At 35.0% G+C, this 27,275-nt stretch overlaps 1 protein-coding gene across 4 annotated transcripts; it reads left to right on the top strand.

The window, feature by feature from the left end:
- Positions 1–27,237, top strand: LOC120105819 (uncharacterized). Of its 4 annotated transcripts, XM_088717852.2 has the most exons (22): positions 4–196; positions 1,633–1,748; positions 3,015–3,111; positions 3,602–3,711; positions 13,432–13,639; positions 14,290–14,340; positions 14,455–14,547; positions 14,640–14,711; positions 16,807–16,896; positions 17,162–17,254; positions 17,573–17,665; positions 17,980–18,072; positions 18,391–18,483; positions 18,799–18,891; positions 19,210–19,302; positions 19,618–19,710; positions 20,027–20,119; positions 21,685–21,777; positions 22,096–22,188; positions 22,501–22,593; positions 24,043–24,146; positions 24,716–27,237. In XM_088717852.2, the coding sequence occupies exons 2-22, from the start codon at positions 1,633–1,635 to the stop codon at positions 24,717–24,719; spliced, it is 1,968 nt and encodes a 655-aa protein (XP_088573978.2). In that variant the 5' UTR covers positions 4–196; the 3' UTR covers positions 24,720–27,237. The 4 variants fall into 4 exon arrangements, with proteins under 4 accessions (XP_089785604.1, XP_089785603.1, XP_088573978.2 ...); XM_089929478.1 differs by lacking the exon at positions 18,799–18,891 and having other exon boundaries at positions 1–196; XM_089929477.1 differs by lacking the exon at positions 22,501–22,593 and having other exon boundaries at positions 2–196.
- The last annotated feature ends 38 nt before the right edge of the window (positions 27,238–27,275 follow it).

The following is a 27,275-nucleotide window of genomic DNA, read 5'->3' as shown; positions in this document are numbered from 1 at the left end:
ACAAATATGTGAGGCATCAGCCTCGTTCGTCCCTTTCTTATGTGGTTAACTAATTTTTGGTATAAATTCTTAATTAAGCCCACAAATACAACTCCACTTTTACACATCCGTATTTCTCTTGATAGCAACAAAAGCTCTCTTCGCCCAAATCTGATTCTCCATCCCCTTTCTTTGAGAAGCCTCTCTAGCAACAAAGGTTGGTATCCCTAAAGCCTTAAGATCTCTCCTTAGTTTTTTTAATCATCGATCTCTCCTTATTTTTTTTTAATCATTGATCTCTCAGTTTTCTTGATCATCTAAATATATAAGGGCGATGTTTTATTGTATTCTTTTTTTTTGCCCTTTTTAGTCTATTCGTTGCTTTTGTATGGTATGAAATACTTTGTAGGATGCATTTCCTAAAGAGATCGCTCACCTTAAGTCTCACCGATTGATCTCTTCTTAATATTTTTTTCTCTTTGGTTATTTTCTTTTTTTTTTTGTTATTTTTTCTTAGTTTTAGGACTAACTCCTATCTCTAGCATTTTGAACAACCGATAGATATAAATCGATGTCCATTATTTTGTTTTTGTTAACTTTTTGATTATTTTTTCTTTTGGGTCTTGTTTCAATTTCATTCCAAACCTCTTATCTCAGAGGCTTCTCTGGTTGATGTTTTCCTAACATCTATTTCTTTGGTTCTATCCCAAAATAAAATTTTGTATACATATGCAAATAATGCAAGATTCAATTTAGTATCTTCTCTTGTAAGGGTTTAATTTGCATGATTTTTCATACCCAATTGTGCCTATCAATGGCATATTCCTCTATTTTTAGCATAAAATAGGGTATACTTACTTTCACCTTGAGTGCTATTACAAATTAAGGACAACTTTTCAATTTGCTTTTAATCTTTGTATGGTAGGTTCTAGGTTCAAAGAACCTTCATTTAATTTTGTAACTCCATTCCATATTATATTTATTTTGGATCTTCAATTCTTTTTGAAATATTTCCAAATTTATTTCTTTCTTTTTTTAGGAAAATTTCAACATCTGAACATTAATTCTGATTGCACTTTTATTCCATTCTTAAACAATTTGATACTATTAAATGAATAATTATTATCATTGTTTTTGTTATTGCAGCATTAAATCATACGAGTAATTTGTACCTTGATTCTTCTATCATATTGATAGCATTTATATATTTTAATAAGAAGTCTATGTTTCAATTGTCATTGTTGTTAATGCTCTTATTTTAGAATTAATGTTGCACTGGATAAAGTTGGCATTGGGATATCTTCCATTATAGAATTTGAAAATGATTTTAATTAGATGGTAAAATTTTCAAACATATCCTACTTTTCCATTTTATATATAACTCCGAGCATAAATTAAACTAAAAATATCGACATGATCAAGATGAAAGTGAGAAATAATATTTAAATAATGAAGGTAAGTTGATTCCACTAAGAAATGCCAGTTTAGCTAATAACATCATGCTTGGTGTTCAAGACCATTCTCGAAGTTTTTTGCTAGCAACTTCTGAGTACGAAAGTTCACATATTCTACAAGAGGGGGCAGCATTGTATGGTTGTTTGAAGTCCTCAAGACTACATTGCCGATGATATTGTGTATTCTTTTCTTGAGTAGATGCAGGACAACACAAACAATGGTGCATTTTTCTCTTTTGGGAATGACGACATCAACCTCTTTCATCGAGACCAAGGCGATCTATATAGCATAGTGAATCAATCAAATTCTTTGAGGTATACAATCATCACACTTGCTAAGCAATTCATAATTTAGTTACCAAATTTCTCTTTAATCTTTTTTTTTATTTAGCAAACCATCAATACAATTAATGCTTTTATAGTCATCATATGTATTACCAATAATGCCTGCATCTGTTAAATACACGACTTATAAAATTATCTTCTTTAAGAAATATGATAATTCAGTAAATTCATAATCATATATTAGTGTATAAACTTTTCTCTACTTGAATATGAAATCAATTACAATATGACCAGTTATAGATATTGAAAACGGAAAGTAACAACACATCATTATACCTAGAAAGCTGATTAGTAAACATATTCATCTAGAATGTATAAGAAATGGAATTAGCTTGGTAGATTTTTCCCAAGTTCACCTCTAGCTTGTTTGATATGATAAGATTAGGATAAGAGGCTCTTTTAGCAATTTTGTATTAGATATATTTGGTTTCTGATTACCTTATTTGTAGTGCACTATCTAAACTCACAAATAGACTAAGTTGGATAGTAGAGGTATTATTGACCACTTGATGCATAAAAATAAATTATATTATTTCTAGACTTAGCGCAGAAAATTAACTCTATTAATCCCATCCACATATTAAGAAATACTGTAGGAACTCCACTTTCTTTAAAACCATATTCTATTCCTTGTGTAAGTTCAGGGCAAAAGATTCAAACCAGAGGACCCAAATCTAGTTGATGAATAGTTGTTTCAGCTAGAAAAATATGGCCATCGAACCATGTCATGGGGCAACCATATTACACCTATCAAAGGCAAAAGTGTTGTTATAAAATCATGAAAATAATATTAATTTATTTCCACAATAGTACACAGAGTCTCTATTTTTGATATGGACTCATACATTGAATGTACCTCTTTACATTAGGGTCAGTACATGTCCAAATAAAATTTAGCAAACATCTATTTTTCTTTTTGATGGGGAAGTTTCCCAGTTTTAAATATGTTAATTCTTTTGTAACAATAAGAACATGTGCAACACTTTACTAGCATTCTACAACTCATCTTCTATTGTGCTCAGTGTCGTAATTAGTTTCAATTATATATTTAATTTTGACTGGCTAAAGAACAAAACTAAGAGAATGCATGACAATCTTTTATTTCCTTTGGATAACACTAGGTGGGATGTAAAATAACCTCCTTATTAGTTGCATTACTATTTAAGTAATGTCATTTGCAGTTTGATAATATGTTTTATCTTAGACTGGAATTTGCTTTGGTTATTATATATGTAGGAATTCAATCCGTGCCTCAGAACTTAATGCTTCATTCAATGAAGCTGACAAACGGAGCCATTCAACTAATGTAGTTGATCATGGTTTTCATAAAAAGGTAAGTTTTCACTTTTTTTTTTTTGAATTCACTTGTCTTAGTAATAATATAATGTTAATTTAGCTAATGAAGTAAATTGAGAGGAAGAGAGAACATTACCCAGAAGTAGAAATTTTTTTGTCACCAATTGTGCCAATTTGTAGTTAACAAGAGCAATGTTCCATAATCATAAAAATATTAAAGGGGGATACGAATGATTTGGTAAGCAAGGTTGACACAAGATACACCAAGATGTTGATGTACATGTTAGTCTTCAAGAACTAGGAGGGTAGAAAGCTTGATAAAATATTATGTAGAGGGTAGGATCATTGCCAGGTTTGTTGTGTCCACTCCAAGAGGCTTTACCAACTCAACCAGTTGGGATCACTCCCTTATCCTTTTTATTTTTTATCATTCTAGAGGGCTTAGGTTAGTCATTTGTCAATATCTTCTACATGATACATATCTTGGTAATGAGTAATGCATACATATCATGCATGTGTGAATGCAGGTTGATACAGAAGCTGAGATACTTGCTCTTTTCAAGGATGAGGACATCAGCACCATTTTTCCAGACTTGCCTGATCTAGATGATATGCTCCAGGAAACAATTCTTTCAAGGTATTCTTTTTTGTTATTTATTGTAATTATAATTTATTGTAATCATCAAAATGCTTGTTGTTGCATGACCAACAAACTGAACCATTTTTTTATTTGAGAGAAAACTAATAAATCTTCTATTTAATGAATTGATTTGTTTTTTTCTCCCTAGTGGGTGAGAACATTTTACAATAGTTGATTTATTAATTTGTCATAATAAGTAAACAACAAATGTTAGGGAAAGAAAATATAAGAGAAATTAATAGAATATATGCAAATGCACTACTAAATATAGTTGTCATTTATTTCTGACGGAAAATTCAATTCTATAAAAGTAGTCCATTATTTTCATGTGGTTACATCACAATGATCATGAGTAATTTGACCAATTGATCAAATTTGTTTGAATTTCAATTTTGGCTTGCTTGATATGGTTTGAGTGCGGTAAGGATTATGTTGACAATTCTAGTTTAAAGGCATTCTCCTGTATGTTCTAATAAGACTTTTAATTGACTGTCTGAATAAATTTAATTCTACATGACTTAAGGCCAGATTTTGAGGGACTTGGCAAAAACTTTTGTCTGACATCTCGACAAAAGTTCAAGTTATTTGGGTACCATATTCATTTCGTTAGGCTTCATTGAATCGAGAAATAGGTTTGATTGTACATCTTTCTAATATATATAAGGTATCCCTTGGATAATTCAAATCGAAGCAATTTGATGGGGCCTATATGACATGATCGATCAATAGAAATACTCCAACATTCTATCTTTGTTGATCACCCGAAGTGTTGTTATTTTCAAGGAAAAACTGATTTTGCAGAGAGTGGAGATGAATTGACTAAGAAATTAGCCTGCAATTCATTTGCTATGAGCCTAAGTTAACCTTAGTGGGAGGAGTGTTAGGTATTGGATGTTTGGAACCATTGACCAGAATCTTTTGGTTGTCAATCATATATTGAAGCCCATGAAGAAGTGAAGTTGCCTTGAGGTGGTGGCTAAAAATTCTATAGTATTGGAATGAAAAAGAGTGCTTCTAGAAGGACTCCAATAATCAATAGGGATATCCAACCTCCCAACCCTAGTTCTTGCTAGAGACTCAAGAGGTTTCAAAATTGGGAACATTGTGAAACATGACAACAACAAAAAAAAAGATGGCTTGAAGGACACATGGGATTTCAAGAAAATGAAACATTAATTTTGAAAAGTTTTATGCGGTAACTTACCTACTTAAATCTATGACAAAATAGGAGAACCTTGGGATAGATTGTTCAATCAATTGGAGCTTAACCTAGCCATTTGATGCCCTCCTCGAACCCCATGATGCTTATTTAGCTTTTGATTTTTCGTGGTTGTAGTAAGGAAGATGTTGTTCAGCGCAGAGTGTATGATGCAAGGAGTCAACTTAAAGATATGATGAAGCTTGATATGTAGTGCTAGTTAAATCAACATGTAGATTGGATATTTTGTTGGGAAGTGCTCCCTTACCCTCTTAGGCAAGCTATGCATAATATTTCACTATCACAATGTACAATGACAACCGATAACTCAATAGAAGTAGAAAAACCAAGCAACCAAGAGAGTAGAGACACCAAGCTTGTTACATGGAAAATTCTTCGAGCAGGAGAGAAACCACAGGGCAACATGCGAGAATCCACTAATCAATAAAATGAAGAGTACAAGCGATCAACAACACCAAGAAAATTTTAAGGTCACAAGAAAACCACTACAAGAAAAGCATGAACAAGCTTCCAACTTATAAAATTTGTAGACACACCTTCTAGGAGAGAAATCTCAATTTTCCAAAAGCATCAAACACTCTTATAGATGAAATGAGTAAAGAAAACAATCCCTTCAATCTTGAACTTCAATCCAAGAAGATCCTTGTATCAGAGACCCTTGTGTGTCTCAAAACCCTACCCTTCTCTCTTCTTTCCTTTTTCCTCTCGAGTTCTTTCTCCTTGTGTAGGCTACCACTTAAAAACATATGCCTTATCAGCAAGGCCCAGGCCCAACACCTATTAGTATGGTGTGGGCCACCCCACACGGGGCTAGCCCAAAATACTAGTAGTAAGCCTAACATTCTCCCCCTCATGAGCCATGAGGAGAACATCCATTGATTAGTGAATCTCATGCCCAAGTGCCCAAGCTCAGCAAGGACCTACACCCACCAAGTCCATACAAAGTTCTTACTTCTCCGGCTTGGTCATTATGTCCGATGGATTACGATCTGGTGATATCTTCACAATCTTCATCCACTGCTTCTTCCAGACGTCTTGGATCCAATGGCAGTGAATATCAATGTACGTGGTCCTAGCATGATAGGTTGCATTCTTACAAAGATATGTAGCACTTTGATTATCACAATGGATCACATACCCATCTTTCTCCAAGTGCAATTCCCACAAAAAATTCCAGCAACCACAACATTTCTTTGCAACCTTCGGTGATACCTATATGCTCGCTTCGGTGGTGGAAAGAGTAACATACTTTTGAAGCTTGGATCACTACGATACAGCTCCCCCTCCAAAAGTGAATAAGTAACCTGAAGTAGACCGCCTAGCATCAACATCAACGCCCCTTAGGAGGAAAAGTTACCAATTGTTAGGCTAGCAAGAATGCTTATGATAGTCCATAATTATGGAACATATTATTAGGTGTAGATCCTTTTGCAACAAAATGCAAAAATGAATCCAATCAATGCCTTTTGGAAGCAACCTCCATGTTAAGATTTCTAGAAATTACTTCGTTGATGACAGAAAATACATCCCAACGTACAAAATAGAATCTTTCTTCTTCAATATGAACCAATTTATTAATATTCCTGAAGGGTTTTATATTAGCATGTGAGATGCAATTTACGAGGAAAAAGGGATGTGCCTTTATGACCTTTTAGCTAGAGCTTATTACATTACCCCAGAGTGGGTTATTTCAAAAAAAAAAGAAGTTAACTTTGGCTTTTCACAAGCTATCTTAGCTGCAGATTTCATGATGAAGCTGGACCAGAAGAGAACAAGCAATAATTGGCACGATCCATTGTCAAGATAATTATGCATGGCGTTTACAAAATCAGCATAGCTTCTAATTCACTCTTCAGATTTGCATTTATGGACATAGTTTGGACATGATATCTAGAGACCAAGGATTTCGTCATCCTGCAAATTTCAACCTCAAAGTCTATGTTGGTCCTGGGGGAAGAAGGGGGTCAATGGATACTCAAATATTTAAAGAAGAAAAAAATTGCCTTACAATTTTGCAGGCATATTTTACAAGCTGTATGTAACTTCTTATGTTGCAGATTTTGAGGCATTTAGAGTTTTCCCCAATTTTATAAGTTTTAAACACTTGCCTATATAAGGTGGCCTGGCTGGAAAGTAGACCTTGAATTTGATCAATAATATTTTGATGGGGTGTCTTCCACCACTCTCTCAGTCTTTAATTTGTTGTATAATATTATTTTTAAAATATTTATTAATTTCCTCTTATTTTCTTCTTCAAGTCTAAATTTACCAAGATTTTAAATTGTTCTCTATATTGAGATTTTATAATGTACCTCCAGCAATTGGACTTTGATAAGTTCGCTTGTCTAAAATGCAAAAATGATGAGTATCTCTGTTCACTTGAGATCATGCCGCATAGTCATGAATATAGCACTTACTTAATTTGGATTAGTGATTTGTAGGATACGAAGTAGAGTAGCACAAGTGGTACAATATTAGCAAGTATTGGTTCGCTACTCGTATGGTATCGTAAGCTACTATGGAAAGTATGGTCCGATATGACAAACCGTGATATTGTTGTATGGATCATAAGTAATAAGTTAGCTGGGGGACTCCTTTTCTAAGTTGATCTTTGGTCTTAAATTGCAGTGGATGCATGCTTGTAGGTTTAGATATCACATAGTGTTTTTTTTTGTGCTTTGACAGGTTCATCATAAAATACGTGTAGGAATACAGCCAATAAAATCAGAGAATAAAAGCTAATGGAGTGCCTGAGGTAGCTCTCCCTCTCTTAACCATAAGGTATACCCTGAATGGTTAGCCATGTAAGCAGCCACCCAGTCAGCAACCCTGTTGGCCTCTCTAAATACATACTTGGCCTAAAAGGCCACTCCATCCCTCATCATCATCCGGATGTCCCGTAGGAGAAGGTGGTCCGAGCTCACATCCCTTAGATCCTCCTGAATCCAACTGATCACCGTGGCTGAGTCACCCTCCAAGATGACCGAACTGGCCTGCAGCACCTGCCTTGCATGTCGAATAATTGGCAACTCCCGTTGCCACCACCCTGGAGTATGGATCTTGGATTGTAAAACCTGCACGTCTCCTCGTACCTCCATCCAAAACAGACCCGTCAAAGTTGACCTTAAGGAAGCTTGAGGGTGGGGGCTCTCAGGTGAAGAACACAATCTGAGGAGTTGCCTGAGCAGAAAGTGAAACCCAAGTATCTCGAGCTATTAAAGGTCCATTAGAAGAGGAAGTGAAACTGATCTCCGCCGCCTACGCTCAGGCATACTCTGCCACAAACCTTGGTAATATCCTATGCTTGCCAAAAGTTTGAGCGTTTCTTGCCAGCCAAATCTGATAGGCAGTGCAAGTCGCTCTAACAGCCTCTTGACGTGTCAGCGGACTACCCAACCACTGGCAAATCACCTGTAGAAACTACACCCTCTGACTCCAGGCCTCCCGTGGAGTTTCTGCCCACTGCCATGTCAACCTCGCCCATGTGCACTAAAATAGCATGTGGTCCACCATCTCGTCGGCACCACACGTCCTGCACTCTGGAAAAATTTCCAAGCCACATCTGCTCAACACCGCTCTCATCGGCAGGCGGTCCCAGATCACCTTCCATAAGAATAGTGCTGCCCTCGGGTGAAGCCCGAACCTCTAGATCCAAATGCTGTCCGGCCCTAGCTCGTGCTCTCGCTGGATAACTCAAGAGAGATCTTCTGATCTAACACTGGTCCTGCAGGAGGTGCCCCAAAACCCGGATATCTGGTCCCGCACAACCCGAGATCTGAAGGGACCTGGCCCTCTCAACAAGATGCGCCCCGAACAGCTGTCGTAGCCTGGAACTAGGAGGTTGCACACCTGCAGTCCTTCTACTGCCACAGCATCAACCATGGTCGTCCAGCTCCTCAAGGGAAGAGAGTTAATCCACGGGTCACCGGCCACATCGATGCTCCGCCCGTCACCCATCAACTATTTAGTGTTCGCCAAAATGATCAACAAATACCTCCCCATCTTTTATCACATGAAAGAAACTCTGCGACCCCTCAGTGCCACCATCGAGCCCCCACGGCCATATATGGCTGCCATCACCTGACTCCAAAGCCCATGTGGCTCCAACATAAATCGAACTGCACGAGTAATGAAAGCCTCGCGTCTCTCTAGGATAGACTGCACCCTTAGATCGTCCTCACTGGGGACAGGTAGACACGCTCCTAGGCCACCAAGTGCACCCCATGGCCCCCACTATGTGACCCCCATAAGAAGCCCTGAAGAAGTCGCTCGATCCTCATCAAAATCGTCTTCGGTACCATAGTGTTGGCCGTAAGATATACTGGCATGATCCCAGCACTGACTTGACCAGTGTCTAATATACCCATTTGCACCTCCTAGTTAGGTACAGTAGGTCCAATCAACAAAGGAAGATCACATGTCTCTTAAAAAGAAAACTGCTCTTTCTCACAATGAAATTGTTTAAGCTGAGGAACACCATCATTCCCGCTATATAGAATTTACTCTTGTTTATGGACATGTAATTTAATTTAGATGGGTCTCTTGTGAAGTGGACACTTAGGGACTGTTTAGCATCACTGCTAGTTTCCAATTTTTGATTTTTGCTTCTAAAAACATGGCAATTGAGGCTGGAAATTCATTTAGTTACTCATTTCACCTTTTGATTTTTTGAAAACTCTTTCCAAAGTTTTTGAAAAAAGGAAAGCTCTGAAGCTTATCTTTCATTTTTTCTTAAAAACATATCCCATACATTAGCCGCCATCATAGCCTTGCCATCATCACCACCACCACCTCCGTCAATCTCTAACAGTCGCTAGATGCCACTGCCATTGCCAATCACTAGCTACCACAAGCAACTATCGGTTGCTACTACCAGTCACCATCACCACCACTACCACCACAACCTACGTCAATACTAAACAATTTTTGTATTTCAATGGTCAAAAAAGAAAGTAGAAACTAGTTTTGATTTTATCAAAATTGAAAGCTAAAAATTGGAAGTGATTCCAAATGGAATCTTAGTTTCCACCTATGAAGCACTAATACAGTTATGGGATATGGATATGACATGATATCAATAGGCTGATACGATAAAATTTGAAAAATTGGAATACCATATAGTTTGGATACATCAAAGAATATGTGCATGCACGAACAAAGGCATATATGCATATGTATGTGTACATGTATATATATGTATATATGTGTATGTATCTTTTAAATAGAAAATATAAATACACACACACACACACATGTATATAAAGGAAGACAATACCATCCCGAACTACTTGGTTTGAGGTGTATTGAACCATACTAAGGGTCGACTGGCAAGATTCTACCTCTTGGTTCGAGAAATCTAGTGAGACAGGGGGAGAAGGAGAAGAAGAGAGAGGGAAGAAGAGAGAGGGAGAGGGAGGAAGTGAGGGAGAGATGGAGAAGGAGGGGGAGAGAGAGAGGCCAAGAGAGACGGAGGGAGGGCTGAAAGCACTCATCAGGAGTCTCAAGACAGACCTCCTATTTCAAAATAAAATAGAGGATCCTTATTTTATTTTGCCTCTTTGAACTAAAGTTGGCACACGCCGCCTCCTATTTTGTTACCAAATAGGGTGTTCCGAGACTCCTAACGAGGGTTTCTAGCCTCCCTCTCCCTCCCTCCCTTCCTCCCTCTCCCTCTCCCTCTCTCTCTTTTTCCTCTCTCTCCTTCTCCCTCTCCCTCTCCTTCTCCGGCTCTCCCATTATTGGTACGCACCAAAACGGCATGGTACATCATGGTACCATATTGTCGGTCAACCGGTATAAATTTCGAGAGTAGTATGGCCAATCTTGATATACATACATGCATATAAAGCATCGATAAAGCATAACAGGTTATTAAGATAATACAATCCATACTTTATATGGTAGCATTAACTTTTATTAGCTTATCATTTTGTTCTTATTCCATAGACTACAAACCATACTTAATATTTTAAAATTAATTCCCTAGACCACAAAATTGATCTTTTTCCTTATTTTTAGAGATGTTGAAGAAGTATTGAAAGTGTATACAGGAAGTATCCAGAGTGATTTTTAATTTTGAAAAATAGGATACTTCACACAAGTATTAGACATGTATCCGAGAAGTATCTGATGAGTAACAATATTTGATAAGGATACAACATAGATACATCATGTGATTTGAAGTATCCGTGCTTTCCAAGTTTCCTCTTTGGACTCACGAGCCATACACATTTGGACTCTATAATTAGGTGTTACATTATGTGCCAAACATCTACTTGGGAGTGTACCGGTGTCAAAGTTGGCTGTGTATGGCGGGTTGATCTAAAGTGAAAAGTAAGTTTCTACTTCGTAGAGAACCTAAATCACACTATTTTACATAATACTTTTTACTTATAGTCTTCACTAATTAAGTAACCAACTTCCTAGAATTCTCCTTAAAATTGTTTGTTTAGAGAGGAACTTTACAAGTTTGGTTCAAGTCCTCTATGTAGTGAAAACTCAGTTCTCTCTTTAAGCTCACCTGCTCTATATGACGGACTTCAGGATTTAGCTATTTAGTACATCTTATAATGCCTGAGGCCACGATTTGCCGAACCATGCCGATCCAGCTAGTCCAGACATACCAAACCAAATTGGTCGATTATCAAAATGATTCAAGGGTTCATTAGGGGCATAAAAAGACAAATAATTTGTTCGAGGATTGTCTCTGTTCACTGCTTGCTTCATTCGTCCCTCCCCTTGGGAACCCTAATCCCCTTCATCGTTATCGCCATGTAAGTCTCTCTCCTTCTCTTTCTCTCTCTTTCTCTCCTCACCTCAACATGATGAGGAGAGCTATTAAAGGCCCCTCTCTCTTTCCCTATCTTCCTTTCTCTCTCACTCTATCCCTCCCTGTTTCTCTCTCCCCCCTCCATGATGATGAGTAGGGTTATTCGAGTCCTTTCTCTCTTTGCCTCTCTCTCTCCCCTCCCTCTCCTTTCTCTTCTCCCTCTCCCTCCCTCTCCTTCTCCCTCCTCCCTTCCTCTCCTTCTCCCTCCCTCTCTCTTTCTCCCTCTTCCACTCCCTTTCTGGCTCTCCCTATTTCAATACATTTGAATTGCTCTGCTGGCCGATATGCCCTCCAGTACCATTTCGGTGAACCTTGCCTGAAACCAACATTAGTCTCAAACTCTATTGTTTATGGTAGGGACATCTTGGACATATTTTATTAGTTGATGCCTTATTTTTCTCAAAATAGTTTACTCTTTGACACTCAATGGAAATTTAGATGCCATTCTAGGGGTGGAGCACATGAGTTATGAGGATGTGCCTAAGACCAGGTGGAAACAAGTGATTATAGGCATTTTGCATATATGATAATAGAATCTCACAATTGGAGTATATTGATGTAGAATGTGTTATTCTTGTTATATTGATTATTTAAATTCCAAATTATGTATGGTTACTTTATTGAGAACTTAAATATGCATAATTTAGCTTCTACTTCAATATCGATGATCAGATATTTTCTTTCCTGAGTTTGCACATTGATCTAGTCACATTGTTCATTCTAATTCTGGTGTTCTTGTATCTAATATCATTAGGACTTACATTTGGACCTAAAGCAAATTCTATACCATCTAGAATATCTCTTTAGTATCAAAATAATGATTTATTGTGGTGACATTTTGCCAGGTAATCTAGTATTAGTTGCTCTTTCTTTCTTATATACAATTGAATGTAAATTATGTTTTTTTTTTTCTGGTATTTTGGTAGCTCATAACTTAAAGAGCTTACTCAAGGTCCTAAACTAAAAGAAAATAGGTACTAGAATGTCTAATTATAGGCAATTTGTTTTATTGAATATTTTCATGATGATCTTATAAGAATTGCTTTCTTTGTTATGGAATATTTTTTTGATTTTTCCATATAAGATTCATTTAAAACTTTTATTTTAAAAACTTAAATTCAAAAGGATAATAAAGCCCAAAGCTTCCAAGGAAAGTCAAGAAAATACTAAAAGAGATTACCTATAATTATGGCAAAAACATGTTAAAGTTTGAATTTCAAATTTAACATTTATATGAATTTACACTGCCAATAAATTTGACAAGAAGAATTACCTTTTCAATATCAAAGTAAAAGGGTTCTCACAAAGAAAAACCATCAAACCAAAAGGATTATCATAATTAGGTTCAATCCATTTCATATAGTAAAGAACTCATATAATTCTGATATATAAATTCTAATTTTGTTAACAAAAAGAACTTCATTTTAAGAATAAAAAAGTGATGTATGGGACACAAGGAAGTTAACTCTATGTCTACAGCAAATAAGAACAATTTACCCCTTTTCATTAAAATATGATATTGCAACAAAAGCAAATCTTAGTTAACATCCAAGAAAAGCATTAAATCATTATATTTAATTTCTGTGATCTTGTTATATGCATGTTCATTCCTCATTTTTTATGGAGATAAAGTTTTATGCTGAATCTAACTTCTTGTTGTTTCTCATAGCGGTACCAACACTTCAATTACAAGCTCATCACTTCTACCACCAAAGGAGAGAAGAGATAATCAATCAGTGAATCAAGAACCTCGTAGCAGTGTGGATCCATTCAGCATGATACATCCTAATAATGGTACCTCTAGTTCCCCCAAATTGCACTCGCTTCCCATGCCTCAATTGCCTATACAAGAGTTACCAACATATCCTCCAGAGAAGGTTTGAACCCTTTACCAATACCTTATTATACTATCAATTGTATTCATGTGCAATGACTTTAGATTAGTATTCATTATTTTTGTAAGCAAATTCACAGAATGTGACTTGAAGTTTTTTTATTATCATGTTTCTACTAGTGATTCTGCTTTCTTGGTCCAAAGCCAGTCAATTTTAAGGGTTTTTTTAGGTATATAACATGATATCCTAGAATCAAGAATTTGATATATTTTCATTGTTAGGGAGAAATTGTAATGGATTAATGTTGATAGTTCCACAATCATCAAAGTCTAGATTTCTGAATGACTTATATGATGAGTTGTTCCAAGCTCAAAAAGTTACTTCTAAAAATAATGAAAGTGAAAAGTTTTTAATCCATTTTTTTCCATAAATTAGAAGTCATTTTTAAAAATTAAAAACAGAAATATAGAAACTAAACATATTTTTGCATCGGATTTCATGTTTTTTTCTTTTCTAATAAAAAGAGGAAAAAAAGGATACCAAACAGAACCTTAATCCAAGAAATTCACTTTAACATCATATTATTGAGAAATAATTTTTAATCATTTGAAATTCTTCATCACAATTTTATACTAATGAATTTGCAACAATAAGAAGTCACTATTAATGCTTTTTTTTTTTTTTTTTTGCAGGCACCAGAAATTATGCCACAAATGCTTCCACACCAAAATTGGCCATCTGAAGTTAGTGGCCTTACTCCTTTGAACTTTGTTTTGATCAATTTTTATTTTTTTAAAATTTTATTCTTATCATCTAAGATTTAAAGATATTCTCTAAATATTTAATTGTGTTAGCAGCAAGAGGTGATGAATAAAGGGAGAATGTCAATGATGCCTCATTCAACAAGCCCCGCCTCAGTGAATGGCTTGGATGCATTCCAGACAATTAATGTTAACAACCTCTGAAATAATTAGTTTAGAATTTTATCTGAACTTCTTTCTGACATGATACAGTTAACACCTGAAACATAAATTTAATACAGGAAGGAACTTCTGCTCATGGGATGAAGTTACAATTCCACCCAATGAAGGACACATTTGGTATGCATGTACAGGTAGTACTCTCCTAAATGAATGTCTTTGGTATCTATTTCAACTTGTGTGAACTTTTATGAAGCCTCACTGGTGGCCTTACTCCATGTTTCATTGTTCTGATATTATCATTGACATCACTACACCGTAACAAGTATAGAAAGAAGCTTCCAACCATAGGATGAAAAATACTTTATTCATTCAAGGACAACTCATGTACAAATGCTATAATTCCACTCTTTTTAGTTAATGCTTAAGTATATTTGGATCTATATGACAAATCACATTCTTTTGCTTACACTTTAACTACTAAATATCTGAATTTGTCTTAACATTCACAATGAAATTTATGACCTGAAATTCCCAACAATCAAGTTTAGCTTCATTATAAGGGTTCGACGTAAGATTCTTTGCTATGCTTTGGAAATAGTACAAAGTCAAGATTCTTCATATTACATAAGTACAAAATACATACATATTACTGTATACAATGGAAATTCTGGGTGTTCAACACAAGAGATGGAAACCAACCAAGAAGGAAACGATCCAAGGTTAAAAAACCAGAAGAAAGTCAAACTAAATCTCAAATGCTGATAGCTCTTACCATCGTAAAAAGGAAATGGGAGAAAACTTTTATAACGAGAGAAAATCTAGAATGTTCACATCATTGAAATATAAAACGTTTTTTCTCAAAAAATAAAAGAAATGTCAAAAGAAAAATAGAAAAAGGATTGTTGGGAAATTGAACTACCCTGAAAAATAAAGATAAACCCTCATAGAAGATAATAGTTGTTCTCAATTATCCTCTTTCTCCTCTCTAATATAACAGATCTGTCAATTTTTATTTCATGTGCGAAGCATGTGTCAAGATCTAGTATATATAGAACGAAGCTCTTGGCCACTAAATATTCCATGAATATATCCACTAGACAAGACACTACTTAGAGTGAGGACAGGACCAAACCTGGGTCTATTGTATCAAGACAAAAGACTTGACCTGTTGGCATCATCTAAATCTATGAGGAAGCCTTTGCAACTTCAGTTTAGTAACCTGATAATTATAGGGAATCATATTGCAGAGTTCCCAATCTGACTCTATTGATATGCTCTTTTTTCTGACTTTATCATATTGACTTTCAACATAGATTTATAAAAGTTAGCATTGTTGTAGAAGAGGGCACAAAGTCCAAATTTAATGCTTTCATTGCTTAATTCTGAAGTGGAGACCTTTACTAGAAGCTTAGTCTTTCATGATCTCCATTTAAAATTTTGACAGTTCGCCAATAAGTTTCCAGAAAAGAAATTACTATCCTTGTAGCAAAATACATCTGGTGTGGAAATAGGACATCCACTGCTTTAGCCACAAGAAGTGATGTGGGATGGGCCCGAATTTAGTCCCATACCGACTAGGCAGCGGAAAGGTCTGCGCCTTGAAAGGAGGGGAAACCTCTTTCCTCACGAGGCGCCTTTTGAAGGGCAAAACCGTGAGGGTATCCCCCCGTCAGCGCTGGACGTGCGGGCCGGAAAAAATTCCCCCCATAGCGCTGGACGTGCAGGCCGGAGTCCTAGAGCGGACAATACCTCGTGGGGGACGCGAGCTGTTCTCTGTCGTCAGTTGGTTAGGACTGTGCTGTTGTCGGATCGGAAGACCTGCAACAGATGGCGCTAGAAGGAGGGCTCGCCTGCACATAGAAACTCTTTCTGGGCCTGCGGGATTGTCACGGGTAAAACCGGCATAGAACCTTTCCGCTGGGGGGCTATGATGTGGGATGGGCCCGAATTTAGTCCCATACCAACTAGGCAGCAGAAAGGTCTGCGCCTTATAAGGAGGAGAAACCTCTTTCCTCACGAGGCGTCTTTTGAAGGGCAAAATCGTGAGGGTATCCCCCCGTCAGCGCTGGACGCACGGGCCGGAGTCCCAGAGTGGACAATACCTCGTAGGGGATGCGGGCCATTCTCTGTCGTCAGTTAGTTGGGACTGTGCTGTTGTCGGGTCGGAAGGCCTGCAACAAAAAGATACATCAATTGATAGCTTGATGGTATTGCCTCCTAAATCAAAAAGTAATCCATACAGTTATTATTTATTTTGATTATTTACTAATGAACTTTATCATGCAGCATAAAGCTTCCGAGTGCAACATGCAGTTGGACATGTTGGAGCAACAAAGGAAGGGGACAGAGCTGTATGTGCATATAACAAAGAAATATGTGAGCCATTTAAGAGTTTTAAGCTGTTGACTTCATGTTTTATTTCATCCAAAATTATCAATATATAATTTTCTTTCTACTACAACAATAATTTTAAATCATATAACAAAATTGAACCCAATCATGCGATGTCGACAATGGAAGGTCACATGAATAACCCAATGGTTAACTGTCCCTTGACCATTTTAGACATTCTTTTCTCTACCCGTATTTCGTTATTTTTTCCACGGGATCCAATTTTAAATCATAAATCTTATGATAACAGGAACATGGTTTAGCCCGTGAAAAGGGTTCAGCACGTCAAATGATGCCCCAGAGATCAAGCATATTTGGAGAATCTAGTGCTAATGTCTCTATGGTAATATCTTCTTCTTACCCTTAAATTTACATGCATGAAAGTGCAAAAAATTGTAGTGATATTATTTGTGATAGCTAGACCAAAAATCATGCTGAAATCATTTTAGATCATATAATTTTCTTTCTACTACATCAATAATTTTAAATCGCATAATAGAAATTGAAGCAAACGTGAAACCAATAATGCATGGTCATGTCCATAGCTTAATGTTTAACAGTCCTTTGACCATTTTAGAATGAGTAAAATTCTTTTTTCTACCTGTATTTCGTTATTTTTTCCAAAGGATCCAACTTTACATCATGAATTGTATGATAACAGGAAAAGGGTTTAGCAAATGCAATGGGTTCAGCACATCATATGATGCCCCGGACATCAAACTTATTTGGGGAACCTAGTATTAATGCCTCTATGGTAATGCCTTCTTCTTACCCTTAAATTCACAAGCATAAAAGTGCTAATAATTGTAGTGATATTATCCATGATAGATAATAGACAGAAAACCATGCTGAAATTGTTTTAAATCATATAATTTTCTTTCTACTACAAATATAATTTTAAATCATATAACAAAATTGAACCCAATCATGCGACGTCGACAATGGAAGGTCACATGAATAACCTAATGGTTAACTGTCTCTTGACCATTTTAGACATTCTTTTCTCTACCCGTATTTCGTTATTTTTTCCATGGGATCCAACTTTAATCATAAATCTTATGATAACAGGAACATGGTTTAGCCCGTGAAAAGGGTTCAGCACGTCAAATGATGCCCCAGAGATCAAGCATATTTGGAGAATCTAGTGCTAATGTCTCTATGGTAATATCTTGTTCTTACCCTTAAATTTACATGCATGAAAGTGCAAAAAATTGTAGTGATATTATTTGTGATAGCTAGACCAAAAATCATGCTGAAATCATTTTAAATCATATAATTTTCTTTCCACTACATCAATAATTTTAAATCGCATAATAGAAATTGAAGCAAACGTGAAACCAATAATGCATGGTCATGTCCATAGCTTAATGTTTAACAGTTCTTTGACCATTTTAGAATGAGTAAAATTCTTTTTTCCACCTGTATTTCGTTATTTTTTCCAAAGGATCCAACTTTACATTATGAATTGTATGATAACAGGAAAAAGGTTTAGCAAATGCAATGGGTTCAGCACATCATATGATGCCTCGGACATCAAGCTTATTTGGGGAACCTAGTATTAATGCCTCTATGGTAATGCCTTCTTCTTACCCTTAAATTCACAAGCATGAAAGTGCTAATAATTGTAGTGATATTATCCATGATAGATAATAGACAGAAAACCATGCTGAAATTGTTTTAAATCATATAATTTTCTTTCTACTACAATAATAATTTTAAATCATATAACAAAATTTAACCCAATCATGCGACATTGATAATGGAAGGTCACGTCAATAACCTAATGGTTAACAGTCCCTTTACCATTTTAGCCATTCTTTTCTCTACCCGTATTTCGTTATTTTTTCCACGGTATCCAACTTTAAATCATAAATCTTATGATAACAGGAAGAGGTTTTAGCCCGTAAAATGGGTTCAGGACGTCAAATTATGCCCCAAAAGTCAAGTATATTTGGAGAATCTAGTGCTAATATCTCTATGGTAATATCTTCTTCTTACCCTTAAATTTACATGCATGAAAGTGCTAAAAATTGTAGTGATATTAGTCATGATAGCTAGATCAAAAACCATGCTGAAATCATTTTAAATCATACAATTTTCTTTGTACTGCATCAATAATTTTAAATCGCATAACAGAAATTGAAGCAAATGTGAAACCAATAATGCATGGTCATGTCCATAGCTTAATGTTTAATAGTTCTTTGACCATTGTAGAATGAGTAAAATTCTTTTTTCTACCTGTATTTCATTATTTTTTCCAAAGGATCCAACTTTACATCATGAATTGTATGATAATAGGAAAAGGGTTTAGCAAATGAAATGGGTTCAGCACATCATATGATGCATCGGACAACAAGCTTATTTGGGGAAGCTAGTATTAATGCCTTTATGGTAAGGCCTTCTTCTTACCCTTAAATTCACAAGCATGAAAGTGCTAATAATTGTAGTGATATTATCCATGATAGCTAAGAGACCGAAAACCATGCTGAAATTGTTTTAAATCAAATAATTTTCTTTCTATTACAATAATAATTTTAAATCATATAACAAAATTGAACCCAATCATGCAACATCGATAATGGAAGGTCACATCAATAACCTAATGGTTAACTGTCCCTTTACCATTTTAGCCATTCCTTTCTCTACCTGTATTTTGTTATTTTTTCCACGGGATCCAACTTTAAATCATAAATCTTTTGATAACAGGAAGAGGGTTTAGCTCATGAAATGGGTTTAGCACGTCAAATGATGCCCCAAAGATCAAGCATATTTGGAGAATCTAGTGCTAATGTCTCTATGGTAATGTCTTCTTCTTACCCTTAAATTTACATGCATGAAAGTGCTAAAAATTGTAGTGATAATATTTGTGATAGCTAGACTAAAAACCATGCTGAAATCATTTTAAATCATACAATTTTCTTTCTAATACATCAATAATTTTAAATCGCATAACAAAAATTGAAGCAAACGTGAAACCAAGAATGCATGGTCATGTCCATAGCATAATGTTTAACAGTCCTTTGACCATTTTAGAATGAGTAAAATTCTTTTGTACCCGTATTTCGTTATTTTTTTCAAAGGATCCAACTTTATATCATGAATTGTATGATAACAGGAAAAGGGTTTAGCAAATGAAATGGGTTCGGCACATCATATGATGCCCCAGACATCAAGCTTATTTGGGGAACCTAGTATTATTGCCTCTATGGTAATGCCTTCTTCTTACCCTTAAATTCACAAGCATGAAAGTGCTAATAATTGTACTAATATTATCCATGATATCTAATAGACCGAAAACCATGCTGGAGTTGTTTTAAATCATATAATTTTCTTTCTACTACAGTAATAATTTTAAATCGCATAACAGAAATTGAAGCAAAGGTCAAACCAATAATGCATGCTCATTACAATAGCTTAATGGTTTATAGTCCCTTGACCATTTTAGAATGAGTGAAATTATTTTCTCTACCCATATTTCATTATTTTTTCCAAAGGATTCAACTTTACATCATGAATTGTATGATAAGAGGAAAAGGGTTTAGCACATGAAATGGGTTCAGCATATCAAATGATGCCCTGGACATCAAACTTATTTGGAGAACCTAAAATTAATGCCTTTATCGTAATATCTTCTTCTTATCCTTAAATTCACATGCATAAAAGTGCTAATAATCATAGTGATATTATCCATGACAGCTAGATCAAAAACCATATTGAAATTGTTTTAAATCATATAATTTTCTTTCTACTCCATCAATAATTTTAAATCACATAACAAAAATTGAAGCAAATGTGAAACCAATAATGCATGGTCATATCAATAGCTTAATGGTTAACAGTCCCTTGACCATTTTAGAATGAGTAAAATTCTTTTCTCTACCCATATTTCATTATTTTTTCCAAAGGATCAAACTTTACATCATGAATTGTGTGATGCCTCAGACATCAAGCTTATTTGGAGAACCTAGCACATAAAATAGGTTTAACAATCAAATGATGCCTCAAACATCAAGCTTATTTGGAGAACCTAGCATTAATGCCTCCATGGTGATGTTTTCTTCTTACCCTTATATTCACATGCATGAAAGTGCTAATAGTTGTAGTGATATTATCTGTGACAGGTAGACAAAAAATCATGCTGAAATTGTTTTAAATCATATAATTTTCTTTCTAATACATCAATAATTTTAAATCGTATAACAGAAATTAAAGCAAATGCAAAACCAATAATGCAAGGTCATATCAATAGCTTAATGGTTAACAGTCCCTTCACCATTTTAGAATGAGTGAAATTCTTTTCTCTACCCATAATTAATTATTTTTTTCCAAAGGATCCAACATTACATCATGAACTGTATGAGAACAGGAAAAAGGTTTAGCACATGAAATGGGTTCAGCACATCAAACGATGCCCCGAACATCAAGCTTATTTGAAGAACCTAATATTAATGCCCCTATGGTAATATCTTCTTCTTATCCTTAAATTCACATGCATGAAAGTGTTAATAATCATAGTGATATGATCCATGGCAGCTACCAAAAACAATGCTGAAATTGTTTTAAATCATATAATTTTCTTTCTACTACATTAATAATTTTAAATCATAAACAAAAATTGAAGCCAATGTGAAAGCAATACTTCATAGTCATGCAAATAGTTTAATGATTAATAATCCCTTGACTATTTTAGGAAGAGTGAAATTCTTTTCTCTACTCGTATTTCGTTATTTTTTCCAAGGATTCAACTTTATATCATGGATCTTATGATAACAGGAAAAGGGTTTGGCACATCAAATGGGTTTAGCACATCAAATGATACCCCAGACATCAAGCTTATTTGGAGAACCTAGAATTGATGCCTCTATGGTAATGTCTTCTTCTTATTCTTAAATTCACATGCATGAAAGTACTAATAATTGGAATGGTATTATCCATGACAGGCAAAACAAAAACCATGCTGAAATTGTTTTAAATCATAAATTTTTTTTTCTACTACATGAATAATTATAAATCACATAATAGAAATTGAAGCCAATGTGAAACCAATAATGCATGATCTTGTCAATAGCTTAATGGTTAATAGTTCCTTGACTATTTTAGGATGAGTGAAATTCTTTTCTCTACCTGTATTTCGTTATTTTTTCCAAAGGATCCAACTTTTTAACATTAATCTTATGACAACAGGAAAAGGGTTTAACACATGCAATGGGTTCAGCATATCAAATGATGCCCAGGACATCAAGCTTATTTGGAGAACCTAGTATTAATGCCTCTATGGTAATGTGATCTTCTTAAATTCACATGTATGAAAGTGCTAATAATTGTAGTGATATTATTTATTACAGCTTGACCAAAATCCATGCTGAAATTATTTTAAATTATAAAATTTTCTAGTTACTACATCAATAATTTTAAATCATATAACAGAAATTGAAGCCAATGTGAAACCAATAATGCATGGTCATGTCAATAGCTTAATGGTTAATAGTTCCTTGACCATTTTAGGATGAGTGAAATTCTTTTCTCTACCTGTATTTCGTTATTTTTTCCAAAGGATCCAACTTTATAACATTAATCTCATGACAACAGGAAAAGGGTTTAACACATGCAATGGGTTCAGCATATCAAATGATGCCTAGGACATCAAGCTTATTTGGAGAACCTAGTATTAATGCCTCTATGGTAATGTCATCTTCTTAAATTCACATGTATGAAAGTGCTAATAATTGTAGTGATATTATTTGTGACAGCTTGACCAAAAACCATGCTGAAATTATTTTAAATTATAAAATTTTCTTCTTACTACATCAATAATTTTAAATCATATAACAGATATTGAAGCCAATGTGAAACCAATAATGCATGGTCATGTCAATAGCTTAATGGTTAATAGTTCCTTGACCATTTTAGGATGAGTGAAATTCTTTTCTCTATCCGTATTTCATTATTTTTTCCAAAGGATCCAACTTTACAACATTAATCTTATGATAACAGGAAAAGGGTTTAGCACATGAAATTGGTTTAGAACATCAAATGATGCCCCGGACATCAAGCTTATTCGGAGAACCTAGCATTATTACCTTAATAGTAATGTCTGTTCTTACTTTTAAATTCACATGCGTGAAAGTGCTAATAGTTGGAGTGATATTATTTGTGACAGCTCGACCAAAAACCATGCTGAAATTATTTTAAATCATGAAATTTTCTTTCTACTACATCAATAATTTTAAATCATATAGTAGGAATTGAAGCAAACATGAAACCAATAATGTATCGTCATGTCCATAGCTTAATGGTTAACAGTCCCTAGACTATTTTAGGATGAGTGAAATTCTTTTCTCTACCCATATTTCGTTAATTTGTCCAAAGGATCCAACTTTATATCATGAATCTTATGATAATACGAGTAGGTTTTGTCACATGAAAAGGGTTCGGCACATCAAATGATGCCTTGGACATCAAGCTTGTTTGGAGAACCTAGTATCAAGGGCTTTATGGTAATGTCTTCTTCTTAATCTTAACTTCACATGCATGAAAGTGCTAATAATTGTAGTGATATTATATGTGTCAACTAGACCAAAAACTATGCTTCACAATAGCTCGCATAGAGAATTTCTTGTATATTAATCTTTCAATTATAAAAGTAGGTGTAAAATTCACATTGATCTTTTAGAAATACATTGCGAATGCCTTGTTCTAGGTTCTAACGCAAAAATCCCTCTCTTCAGCCTGTGATAAGGAGAGAGGATACCCATCAATGGACCAAAGTCCTGTGGCGCCACAAAATACATATCCAACCTTACATATATTCATAGTACAGAAACAAGAAATTTTGGGTCATGGAATAATGCCGGTTATGACACTCATTTACAAAGAGCTAGAAAATAATGGTTTCTTAATAGTAAATTTTTTTTTTTAATGTTATACTAAAATTAAACTATATACATTCTTCAACTATTTTGAACTTGTGAAATTATAGCAAGAAGTGAGCTAGAGCTATAGTAAAAAGCCAATTGTGCCAGTGAAGGCTTCAACCGGTGAAACCATGGTGGTATATTCTTTGTGCTGCTCACAAAGAACATGGATCCATAAAAGTGCTTCTTATACCAATGGCTTGTTTGCTAATTGAAGGAAAACCAAATGCGTTTGATGGAGCTGAATGTGACTAGAAAACGAGGAACAAGTGCTATTCATCCACTTTCATCGGAGGAATCAAAGTTTTCCAGGAAAAAAAGGTATGTGCAGCTTCTTTGTCTAGTCCTAAAATTCTTCTTTAAACTACTACATTCTAGGTTTTCCCATCTTGATTAATTTAGGAGTATAAGGCCCTTTGGTCTTAGCTTTAAAATCATATAACTGACTGCTGTCTTGCATGAATTAAATCCTGTAAACTCTTGACATGGTTGATGATGTAATTCAGCAAAAAGAGCAAAATTACCTACTTAGCATTGCATATTCTTAACATTTGATGTCAGAGACAAGATTTTAACTTAGGTATGGCAATCACAATGCTTATTTTGAAATCATAACCAAGAAATAACCCTTTAAATTCCTTATATATATTGTTTTCAATTGTTATTTTTATGTCATTCTTATTTAACCTTCAAATGCGAGATTGGCCTATGAAACTGTCATTTTTAAGCCAATGCATAAATTTCAAGCAAGTGGTCAGCTAGAACTCTAGACACTTTAGAGTTATGTACTCTCTAGTTTTAAAATTCTAAGTTACTCTGTTTTACAATTTTTTATCAGATCATGTCTTAGTTAGCATTTGCTAATTAATGCTAATTGTTTTTTTAAACAGATAGATGGGGATGCGATTAGTGGAGTCTATGCCGTTACTAGGATAAGATGTAATGTTCTTTGAAACTTCAAAGTTCCAAACTGCTGAAAATAATTTGGACAAGTAGAAATATCTAACATCCAGCTGCTTCTGAATGTGTTTTTAATTGCTTAGTTTTCAAAGAATATGTTAAATATTACTGTTCTCGTAATGCTCATATGGTGTGACTGGATATGTTCCTTCAACAATTAATGTCTATCTGCACCTTGTTTTGCATAATCTCTAGCTGGTAACATGTTCCAAGCACTTGTGAACTATATAGTTAAGGTTTTGTTTCTTCTCATCACTTTTCTATGGAACATATATTACCAGTTTTCTCTATGATAATGACTCCTGATAATTAGAAGGCCAGCTGCATATTTACCAAATTGACAAAAAAAAGCTTATCATAGACAAAATTGATTCCTATCCAATATTATAAATCAAAATCTGTTTTTCTTTCAATCTAGTAAGAAACTTATCTCTAATTCCACTGCATTAAATATGTATGTAAAACTTCTTGCCAATATATACCAAGTTAGTTCAGCTTAGAATGATGCAACCATTTGGGTGAAAGTACATCTGCCAAGAACTTACTAGGTAGTGAGATGACAGCAAAACTTTGATACTTTGCAAATACAAAGCCTTTTACTGGAGGCCAAGTTTATAGGTATTGCATATGCAGTAGGATTGACTTGGAAGTAGAGACTGAGGGAAGAGGCTTCTAGTTCTCTGGTATTTCTGCACAGATACTGCACAGACAATTTTTATAAATTTACTCTCAGACTTGCTTTGGTTTAGAGACCAACATATCAGCAGCATGATATGTTTCTCTCCAACAATGTTTGATTTGACTCCCTCTCTCTCTATCTTTTTGATGAATCTCCTTTGCCCTGTTAAGCAAATTTCGAACGCAAAAGTTTGCTATGGTGTTCCTATAATCTATATTCAACTAATTTTGAGATCCTATAACCTACATATATTCTTTTTCTGAATATGAAGTTTTGCAGTCACCCCAACTTCATCTCGACAATACTCTAGAAAGATTTTGAGGTTTTAAGTTCTATAATGACATGGCTTTTAGCCTCATTTTAAGGATGAATGACTTCTTCATCAGATCAAGAGAAGAATGCCATATGTGGTGGTCATTGCCAGCAGCACCAATCTCCATGCAAGATTTCACTAAAAAGGTTTATTTTTCTTCCTAATAAGGCGTTTAGTTAAGGCATTGTGATTTGTGAATGCCCAACAATGACTGAGTTGCCAAACGAACCTATCCGGAAAATCTATTTTCTGATAGCATCTCAAAGGTACACTAAAACATCTCAGAAAGCTTGAAGATTTCAGCTTCTGCTATGATTAAAGTCAGCTACTAAATACTAATACACAAGCTTTCCAAAACATCATATGAACAAACATATCCCAAATCAATTAAGAGAGCCTTTTGGTAAACAAGTTTTCCCACTAGAAATTGGTATCTTTGTTGGAAAACATGTATTTTATGTGTTTTGTAGGACATTTTTCACTAATAACGACGATTTGCATTGCATCTCCACCATTATAACACCCAAAACTCTTTGAGAAATCCTTCTAAAAAGACCAACCAATGGACACCCATTCTTTAGCAGACCTCATTCCATTTGCTGCAGCTCACTCTCTTTTCCTTCGAGGAAGGCAACCAATTTGCAGCTTGGATCGCTAACTATGGCACCAACATCATGTGGGGTTTGGGATGGTGGAAAAGACCTGCATTTTTTTGCAGATTTAATGGGATGTTTGCACACTCATAACTTATGAGCAGTCATCCGCATGTCCTCTCATTTTTTGGTAGATGCATGTAGTCTCATTTAAAATGCTTCTTGTCTGATAGGAAATTCATGACTATCCCTATGACCTCTCATGTGCAAATGGGGAGCTATGTGATTATGAATGCTTTAAAGCTTTATCAAAGTCAATGCAGTTAGCTTTCTATTAGTGTTTTTAAAGAAGAAACCGTTTACAGCTTATACTCATCTATATATTTGATGATTTGATTTTTTTTTTTTTTTTTAATGTGAAATGATTTAAGCTGAAATTGTCTCTAAGACTGCTTGGACATTTGTAAGCAACCGAGAAGCGAGGCTGAAGAGGCAGGATTTCTCCCACTTTCTTTATTTTTAATTTTGTTTGGAAATAAAGGATGGGAGAAAAAGCCCATTCAAAATTTAATTTCAGATAAAAAGATTCAAAAGGGCCACCGAGCTAGCCCTAAAGTTTATAAGCCACAACAAACCTGCAATAGCAAACAATATCCAAGCCCAAATTAATGAAAAAAAATTGAAAAATATATTAGTGACGACAGAGCAACAGAAAACAACATCCTTCCACCATCCAAAACCTTATCCAACAGAAATTTTGACCAAACTCAAATTCAGTAATCCCCAAGAGTTTTTTTTTTTTTCCTGATGATAATCCCCAAGAGGTTCAATCACCAACCATCTGTCAAGTGAATAGATCCCAAGCCCTTAAGCGGCTAAGCCCCACAAATGATACTGCACATATC

The sequence above is a fragment of the Phoenix dactylifera genome, chromosome 3, assembly GCF_051530095.1.
Source record: "Phoenix dactylifera cultivar Ajwa chromosome 3, Ajwa_hap1_PhDact_Kaust_v1.1, whole genome shotgun sequence".
NCBI lineage: Eukaryota > Viridiplantae > Streptophyta > Magnoliopsida > Arecales > Arecaceae > Phoenix > Phoenix dactylifera.
This window is presented reverse-complemented; position numbering and strand designations above follow the sequence as displayed.